The 10,196-nt window shown below is 36.3% G+C and overlaps 1 protein-coding gene across 1 annotated transcript; it reads left to right on the top strand.

The window, feature by feature from the left end:
• The first annotated feature begins 1,285 nt into the window (after positions 1 to 1,285).
• LOC139735891 (osteopetrosis-associated transmembrane protein 1-like) lies at positions 1,286 to 9,121 on the top strand. The gene is made up of 6 exons (XM_071646645.1): positions 1,286 to 1,750; positions 2,699 to 2,801; positions 3,966 to 4,066; positions 5,319 to 5,447; positions 7,249 to 7,411; positions 8,614 to 9,121. Exons 1-6 carry the CDS (start codon positions 1,370 to 1,372, stop codon positions 8,685 to 8,687), a joined length of 951 nt encoding a protein of 316 aa, XP_071502746.1. The 5' UTR covers positions 1,286 to 1,369; the 3' UTR covers positions 8,688 to 9,121.
• Positions 9,122 to 10,196: the final 1,075 nt, after the last annotated feature.

Raw genomic sequence — 10,196 nt, 5'->3', positions numbered from 1 at the left:
CCAAAAAGATCTACTTGGACGTCGTATAAATCAAATAGTGTATGGTCTTTACTCGTGCAATGGAACGAGATTTCGCACGAGGTGAAAGATAGAGGCGCTCTATTCAACGAGGCAAAATCGTACCATTGCACTCGTGACCATTCACTATTTGTATACTAATCCACTCAAAACATCACGAAAGTACAATAACAACCGGATGCGGATACGACAAGTCGACCCATCTACAATACGAAGTCTCTTCGCTTATTTGGACTCCGCGATCCGTGTGTAATGTTCCGTCTATTCACATGATTTTGACCATAATATCTCTTCTAATCGGCCACTGAAACTTTGGGCGTAATCCGTCGGAAGTTTGACGTAAGATGTATTCTTAATTCTTTCATACTGTAGATGTAGTGTAATTAATGTAAAGTGTAAATAAAATTTTAGATGAAATCAGAGCAGGGACAGAGTTTACAGAGTCAGAAAGCACTGACTGAGAGAGAGGGAGAGAGACGGGGGGGGGGGGGTGGCGGGGGGGGGATAGGAGAGGGAGTTAGACAACTCAGATGTTGTCTAATACTTCTTGTTAGAATTGTAAAAATAAGCTAAATAAGTTATCCTTGGCACATGTCATAACAAGATCGCTCGTCCAGCTCCAGGAAGAAACCTTCATTCTCTATTCTTCAATCTTCATTCTTTAGCCACCCCCGGCCCCTCGCACAATACTGTACTGACAACTATTATTATTATTTTGTTTTATTTTGTTTTATTTTTGTAGAGCAAGATCTTTACAAGTGGCAGCTGCAGAGTTATGGAACAAACTACCTATAGCCTATACTGGCTATAGAAGGCATCTCCAGCACTCAAACAAGCAGGCTTATACAAAAGATAAATTAATTCCAAAACTAAGTTGTTTTTTTTTTACATATTTCTTTAACTTGATGATAATGGATCAGGATCTGCACTGTATGTTGAACTTCTCATTTGGTCCCCTTTTCTCTCTTTTTTGTTTAATGAGTATAAGACTACTTGCCTTTATTTCTGTATTTTCCTTCCTTCATTGTGCATAGAGACATTAATCCATTTTTATTTGCAATATGTCATGATTGATATGTTATTATGATTTGTTAATGTTGTTATCATTTTGTAGTCATAGAGACATTAATCCAGTTTGGTCAGTCATATGTAATGATTGATATGTTATTTTGATTTGCTATTGTTATTATAATTTTGTAGTCATGATTCCCAGGTCCAGTGTAGCACTTACTCAACGCATTCAAGACAACAAGGGATTGCTGTGCTGAGGGTTGACATCGTACATGTGTCTCTCGACAGATGAAGAAACTTGCCAAGACCTAGATCTAGATCTGCTACCTTGCTCATTGAAATGGCAGCACTTCAACACATGCTTTTCAGGGATTTTTTGTTCAAGAGTGTCCTGTGCTTGACGTTTCTCCTGGCCAAAGCTGACTTCATGACAGAAGTGGGCTCCGCTAATGGTGCTGACTTGAATGGAAGAGAACATACTTACAATCAGCAAGGGCGTGTGGCACTCCAGTATAGCTTCTCTGAATCAGACAGTGGCGAGGGTGCAGGGGACGACGCCTTTGCCAAATGTCAGCACAGAGACACCCTCCTCAAAAACTACAGCGAAGCATCGTCGGAATTCCTCGAGTGTGCTGTTAAAAGAGCTAAACCAGTTCGCATCTGCGAGAAGTGCGTGAGAGAGTTCAAAAATGTGCACTATGCGTGGGATATGATTAACAAGGTAAACCAATCAATACTGCATGGATGTGTGTTAATCACTGTGTCAGTGAAATTATTAGGGTTGTTTTTATATCACTGAGTACCTGGTATTTCTTATAATATGCAAGATATCAATACAGCATTAAAACAGCTATGATAAAGCTGTATGTACAACTTGGTAATTACTGCAAATACAATGCTGTGGCACACTTATTATACATTTTGATATCTAATGTGTAGTACTTTTGTAACGTTCTACATGCTGTTCAGCATAATGCAAATAAGTTTGCTGATCAGGCATTGAAGCGAATGAAATAAGAATATTTTGGTCAGAATGAAATGGTCTTTGACCAGTTTTTAATGTGTCATACCATTTCTCCATACGACTTATATGATCTTTCCTTTAAGTTGCTTTCATTTGACATATTGATGATAATCATGTCACCATTGCCAAAAATTAAAATCCAGTGTGCATACGTGTTTCATCCATGTATAAAGGCTAGTCTCTTTTTTTTTCAGTCAATATGTTGGCAAAGAGTGTAATGTTGATGATGGTGAAACAGCATTTACATAGCCCTGTTTATCTGTAGAAACATTCAAAGGTGCCTGGCTCCCACAATGTGTCACACCTCATTCACAAAGTTGCTGGAAAAGATCGTTTGTAGACATTTTAATCATGAGCACAGGTAGCCTAGTGTACTGTAATGATACATGTGTGTAAGTTAGCTGATACTAAAAAAACAACAATGATTACAACAACAAACAAATATCTACTTGATTTATTGTAGGAAATCAAATCATAATGCCTGCTTGAGTTTCTATTTGTACATTTGATCTGCTCAATGAATTGTTCCCTTGAATATTTGCCCTGAAAGGAAATTTGTAGTTGTGAGCATCCTTACGTTCTCTGGTGATTTTTATTCTATTTCTTATCTATAACCTTTTATTTCCCCAATTTGTCTTTTGTTAGGATGATGAGTGCAAGGAGGACATCCTTGTGTCTGACACCCTCCAAATTGTTACACAGACACACACATTCTTGCAGTCACTGTGGGATGTTGGTCTGTGTGAGAGTAAGTATACTGGTATGAGACTTGTATGATTGTAACAGGGATTGCATCTCAATCAATGATGCAGACTGGTAGATCTGATACAGCAGGTTGCTGCACTAGCTGTACATTGGGTAGATTAGGATAGAAATGTTGCACAAATTCAATCTACAAAGGCTGGGGTGAAATCTGCGTGTTAAACCATAATTGTTGTCCTAAAGTTTTTCTTTTAAAAAAAAGACCCTTAATTCCCATGGCTGTAATGAGTGTATATGATAGGCTCTGTACTAATTAATGCTTCACATTGTATTTAGAAATTCATGGATTTCGTTGAGGGGGGGGGGGGGGGACCCCCCTGATATAGCACAATAAAGCCCAACCTGATTAGGGTTAAAGGTACTCTACCACGTACCACATATATTTATGGAAAACTCCCAGAGATCACACATAGCATGGTTTCTACCCAGTTGACAACAGACTAATATTGTAGTGGAAGTTTAGTTCTGTAATGCCTGTGTGTTAAGGCTGAAGAATATTCTGTCCTCTTGCCCTATGTCCCTCATCAAAAACCTGTAATCCGTTTCCAATTGAATTTTGCTTGATTTTAGGAGTGCCTTTGTAAACTATAAGTCAGCTTGACTTGTAAAGTACCCTTTTACATACCGACATTTAATACCAACATTAAGCATATTGAGAGTTACATATTTGATTGACATGCATGGAGCTTATGACTTGGCTGTTGTTTGAAATGCCATTTGCAGAGGGCCAGGAAACTCATGTCATTGTCTGAATACTGTATACGCTGTTACTTTTGCGTACAGATATTTTCGCGAATGAGGAGGTCACGGATATTTTTACGAGATGTTGTTTTTGCAAATTCACACAGAGGCCTTCACAAGCGCACTAATACTACAATAGCGTATGATGACATTTTCGCGTGTTGTTAGATTCGCGGTCCAACTAAGATTCACGAAATTCACGAAAATCAAACCCTTGCGAAAATAACAGCTTATACAGTACACAGCAGCTTTATACACTTAGAAATGTTTCAGAAATGTGCTTGCAAATAAGCTCTGTTGTAATTAGAAGCTGCTCTTCATATCGTGTATGCATGCAATGTTTCTTTTGTTACTCAAGATGTGGGACAATGGGTAACAATGCCTCCACGTTTTATATTGAACATTGCAGATTGTTACAGCACATCTTCACATTTCGAGGCGAGCAATAGCACGATGCAGTTCCTCAGGCACTACAATGAGACCATTGACTGCTTCATTGCATTTGGCGGAGTGAGTTTACATGGAAACGCAAAACAACAATCATGAAGGAATTGCCATAGTGGCATGGAATGATAATTTCATTCTCTGAATTCAAAATGCAATACATTGTATATATCTTGCTTTCACCACCAAGTCCCCCCTCCCCAAAAAAAAAGAAAGAAAAGATACAAAAATAAATATTGATTAAATTAAAAAAATAAATAAATAAAAAAAAATATATATATATATGTATATATGTATATATATATATATATGAAGAGTTTGTTCACAAAAACCGATAAGTCCATATTTGCCAAATGGAGATTTTTGCGATTAAGGGTCAAGGAAAATAAAGAGAATAATAAGAAAATATTTGCTTCTTTTGACCATAACTTCAAAAATGTACCTTTATATGTAGTGACCAGTATATCATTTAAAAGGTATTATTTTGTACTTTATGATAGAGACCATACTTCAAAATCTTAAAAAATGGACTTATCGGTTTTTGCGAACAAACTCTTCATATATATATATAGATATATATATATATATATATATATATATTTCTGTGATGTCATGCTGTATGCACTTGTTATCATTGTTACTATTACTTGCTAGTGTTCAATAAGGTAGAGTGAAAAAATTATATTTCATTTGAGCACTAGTAATCTGTCATCTTATTCATTGAGTAATCTTAAAGCCTCCTAATTGCTGAGTTTATTTACTGATTCTCAGAGTGGCAACTCGTTTAAGAACATAAAAGTTCCTATAAAATCTACACATTTTTGTTAATTTATTTTTGAATTGTATAGATTTGATGGTTTTAAATAGTTCCATCTAATTCAGAGGTGCCCAATTCAATGATGATATGATGATTATGTCTTGCAAATACATATCTCCAGGACTTGTGGGTTGAAATATGTTGCGATTCCTGGTCATCAAATGTTAATATGTCGGTGTGATGCCCTTTCAATTTTTTTTAAATGACGTTACCAAAGATGTTTGCCAGGCTAAAATGCAGGTTCATAAAAATTTTGAAACAAACAAACTTTTTGTTTTCTTTTCTTTTTTTAAAAGCAATTTGACTGTATTGTATTTGTCACTGTGGCAGCATGTTTCATGCAGCTTGTTGCAGGATTACAGATTCAATTTTTGGTTTTCAGATTCTGGATAATGAGATTTGGGATAAATGGTAAAGAGTAGTGTGCAGTTTTTGTTATTGCAGATGATACGTTTTCCCCCTTGTAAATGCATTCACAGTTAACTGTCTTATCTTCCACAGCATGTACCTGGTCCTGAGGATAACAACACTACAAGTATATGCACAAACTGTAGTGAGCAATACAAAGCCCTGAATCATGTGTACAATAGCATTCCTGAAAATGGGCTGTGCATGGACATAATTGACTTGGTAAGATGTGTTTTCTCTCTCATGTGAAAGGGATGATACAGTATTGGTGGAGATGAAAATTGGGCTTTAACATTTTTGCGAGATACCAAGAAAACACTTATGAAATAGTACAGAGCATACCATTTGAAGAGGAATTCGAAGTTTATTTGATAAAAATCGGGTTTGGAATAGCTGAAACATCCAAAAACAAAGTAAAACAAAGCGATCGTAATAAAATGTGGGTCCCACACTTTATTAGGATCGCATTTTTTTTGATATCTCGGCCATTTAAAAACCAATTTTCATCAAATAAACATTAAATCCCTCTTGGAACTACATGCTCTTTCATATTTCATAAGAGGTTTCTCACTATCTCACCAAAAAATGATCAAAACCTGAAGTTAAGGCTCAACCAAAACTATACCATCCCTTTAAAGGGAAGGTAAACCCAAAGAGCAATGTGGATTGAGTGAAAGCAGCAACGTTAGTAGAACGCATCAGTGAAAGTTTGAGGAAAATTGGACAATCGATGCAAAAGTTATGAATTTTTAAAGTTTTGGTGTTGGAACCGCTGGATGAGGAGACTACTAGAGGATATGACGTATGAGTGGACAACAATACAAAGAAAATATAAAGGAAATTCAACAAAAATTCACTTTTCTAGAATTATGAAAGAGCAATGGACCAACCGCTTTCAGAAAGCAGGGGGAATCATTGCTACCCTTAACATAATGTCAATATCAAGTTGATGGAATTTGTAATTTTCATGAAAAATGGATTTTTGTAGAATTTTCTTTATATTTTCTTGGTATTGTTGTCCACTCATACGTCATAACCTCTAGTAGTCTCTTCATCCAGCGGTTCCAACACCAAAACTTTAAAAATTCATAACTTTTGCATCGATTGTCCGATTTTCTTCAAACTTTCACTGATGCGTTCTACTAATTTTGCTGCTTTCACTCAATCTACATTACTCTTGGGGTTTATCTTCCCTTTAAGAAAAGTTTCAGACTCATCGGACCAAGAATCTATGTACCAACTTCCTCTTTTACAGTTCCTGCATCAAATGCATTTCAATTTATGCTCATCTGAAATCTGTAAAATGACATGGAATTCATGCTCTGAACAATGTCATACTGTGTACCCTGTTATTTTCGCGTACAGATATTTTCGCGAATGAGGAGGTCACGGACATTTTCGCGAGATGTTATTTCGAGAATTGACACAGAGGCCTACATATAAGCGCATTACTACCTTAGCATATGGTGACATTTTCGCGTGTTGTTCAATTCGCTGTCCAACTGTGATTCGCGAAATTCACAAAAATTAAACCCTCGCGAAAATAACAGCTTATACAGTAAACAAGTGAGAGTTATGATGTGTTGCTCCTGAAAGTACAATTCTGTATACGGAAATTATTATTATTGTTGTTGCTATTATTATTTTTATTATCATCATCATAATAACAATGATAATGATAATAATAATAATAATAATAATAATAATGTTATTATTATTATTATTACATGTATTATCATTATTATTATTATTATTATTATGGCAATTACGGCTATTACTGCCACTGCTACTATTAATTCTCTTTTACTGTTATTATTGTCATCCTTTACAAAATCATCAGCAATATTTGTAATTCTATCATTCTATGTTGGATAATTGATGAAATTGACCGTCGTGTAAGTGTACTTTGATTTCACTCTATCGATTGAAGCCAGTCTGCATTTGGATTGGCACAGCATTTTGATTTTTTTTTTTTTCGCTTTATTATTATTATTATTATTTTTTTATTTAATGGTGTGCCCAGATGAATCGGACTCGTATGCAGTGGAAGAGCAGCGGCTGCACCTGGAGAGAGAGAAATTTCACCTTCGTGACGGCTTTAAGTGTCTTCATCTGCATCCTCCCGCTCTTCTTCTATCTGACGGCCAAGATTCACGGCACCAAGAAAGAGCAGAAGCTGGTCAAAAGTGGGTTTATTCACTCTCAATTTTCCCTTTCCTTTCCTAGCATACGTTTTCATTTCAGGTACTGTAAAAGTGGAAATTTTTGCGGTGTTGAAATTTTCGCGCATTTCGCGCAACCAGAAACTAGCGCAAAATAAAAGCCCGCGAATATTTTTGCTTGCCATATGTTCCTGTGCATGACGTCTTGATTCCGCGGAATTAAAAACACGCGAAACTCTTCTGACCCGGCCAAGCGCGAAAAATTAGTCGCGCGAAAATATCAACTTTTACAGTATTGAAATTTGTAGCGTGCTATCAACCTTGATAAATGACATTTTAAAAGAGAGCTTAAATGAGTAAGATGAACTTTATTTCACAAGTCTTTGTGCATTGCAGAGATGGGTATATCGCATACATTTTCATTAAAAAATTTCTCTAGAGCCAAAATTAGCAAAAAAAAAGTAAATGCATGCAAAATTTCTTGTCTACACTATGATGCATTGTGTGCCAGTGGCAATTCATAGAAATTTCATGCCACAAAAAAGGTCATCTGTTCCAGTTCATGAAAATGTCATACCCCAAATATTTCTTGTTTTACAGTAGCTGACTCATTGTTGAGAGTAATACATAGTAATAGGAGATATCTACCCCTTGGAAACAGACCTTTTTTTATAGCCAAGATTACATTCTGTACAGTTTGTCAAAAAAAAAAAATACAATCAGCTTTTGCATTGAAAACTTCCAGTATGATGATTAGACTGTCTAAATGCTACTTCAGGGTCTTGAAATATAACATCTGAGCTATATTTTCCAGAAAACCCCATTCAATTTGGTTAAGTTGTCACAGAGAAATGTGGATCTTTGTAAAGCATGTCATGGGTCTGATTCTTCCAAATTTAGCACTCATGGATGCTCTTGGTAGTGCATAATGGTGAACACAATGGACAGGGCTTGGAGGGAAGGGATTCCTGACATGCTCTACAAAACTCCTCATTTCTCTTTGACCACTGCAGCAGATCAGATGGTGTTTTCAGTAAGATGTGGGTAATAAGTTATAGTTTCATACCCTGAAATACTATTTGAATTGATTCACTATTTCTAAAGTTACCATTGCGGAGGGTCCTGTCATAATTGTTTTTGGGGACATACAGTAGATGATTTATACTTCATCCTTTTCTCCAAAATGGGTGCAATCTGCAATTCATGTCTTACTCTTTACATTGCAGAAAGTAGACAGCAAAGAAGAGGTTTGACAGCGTCGGACAGGTTATTCGCAGGGACAGCAGATTCTTTGCGCTGAAGCCTTCTTCATCCCAAGTTGACAGCGCTTCATCAGTGCATCAAGTACAGCTTGTGGAGGGTTAACATATGCAGGAAAACCTTGTTGTGAGAAGATTACCAATCTTGCCTGCTTATAACCAGTCCCTCCTCGTAAATATACTAAAAAAGTGACCAGCTACATGCAGTAATGGAAAATTTGGACAGCCAAATTCACCTGGTTAAAAGCGGTACCTCTATGTAAGCGAGCCCGTGGTAAAGGTTCCCTGTAGTACCTTCAAACGCCACACTCCAGCCTTTATGACGCTTGTCAAGGGTTCCTATTTGAAGATGCAATTTGTGTGGGGCGTTGTCTGTCGTTATCACACAAACTCCACTTTATAATATGTCCACCTCTTTACACAGCTCATCCTTTATACACGACACTCAACGCGAGAGAGGGTGAGATATATTGTATATAAGATGGAGAAAAAGCAAAAAATATGATAGTGTACTGAAATGCAATTCCTCCTTCAATGTTCCTCTGTACTTGGTTATATGCTATGACTGTATTTTCTTTTTCCTGCAGTCAATTTGTCAAATTTCTTCAATGCTGATAAAACTGTTGTTAATTTGTCACTGATTGGTAGCTTTGATTTCATTGTCTTTGGTAAAAATCGGTAGCTTTGTTTTCATTGTCTTTGCTGAAGTAAAATTCTGAGGTAAAGTCCGCTCAAATATATTGTGCCCATTCTTCCCAGTTCCCCAACTCCCACTTTAAAAACAAAAACAAAAAACAAAACAGGAAAAAAAGACACATACAGATTGAAAGTTGGCTGATCTGAGTTGAATTTAATCAAGATCTGTTACACATGGCCTCTATTGCAAACACTGGATGCTAAGAAGAATTTGCAGTGAAGCATTGTGGAAACATGTACACCAATACCATAAACATCCTAATTAATTTCATATGTATTTGACAGCCCACACATGTGTTTCTGTGTACGCCCAAAACAGATAAAATCAAAGGGATCATATAGTTTTGGTTGAGACCTAACTTCAGGTTTCTAACATTTTTGGGTGGGATAATGAAAAACCTCTTATGAAATATGAAAGAGCATGTACATGTAATTACAAGAGGAATGCAACATTTATTTGATGAAAAATGGTTTCGAAATGGCTGAGATACAAAAAAAAAAGAGCAATCCGAATAAAATAAAAGGTGGGCCCCACCTTTTATTACGATTGCTTCATTTTACTTTGTTTTTATATGTCTCAGCCATCCCAAAACCAATTTTCACAAAATAAACTTTGAATTCCTCTTAGAATGGTATGCTATGTACTATTTCATAAGTGGTTTCTTGGTATGTGGCAAAAAGTTAAAAGCCCAATCCTCATCTCTGCCTAAACTATACTATCCCTTTAAACTTGACAAATTTCTGTTTTGCCACCACTGTTTTGTCAAAAATGGGTAAATAGTCTAGGTTTACAGGACCTCTCATTATTGTGAGAATCACCTCAGAGTATGTACCACCCCCCCCCCCCCCTTCAT

This window comes from Diadema antillarum, unplaced genomic scaffold (genome assembly GCF_040938485.1).
Source record: "Diadema antillarum isolate AM-2024a unplaced genomic scaffold, OU_Dant_1.0 seq00000604_RagTag, whole genome shotgun sequence".
Lineage (NCBI taxonomy): Eukaryota > Metazoa > Echinodermata > Echinoidea > Diadematoida > Diadematidae > Diadema > Diadema antillarum.
The sequence above is the reverse complement of the archived record's forward strand: the minus strand, read 5'-3'. Positions and strand labels throughout refer to the sequence as shown.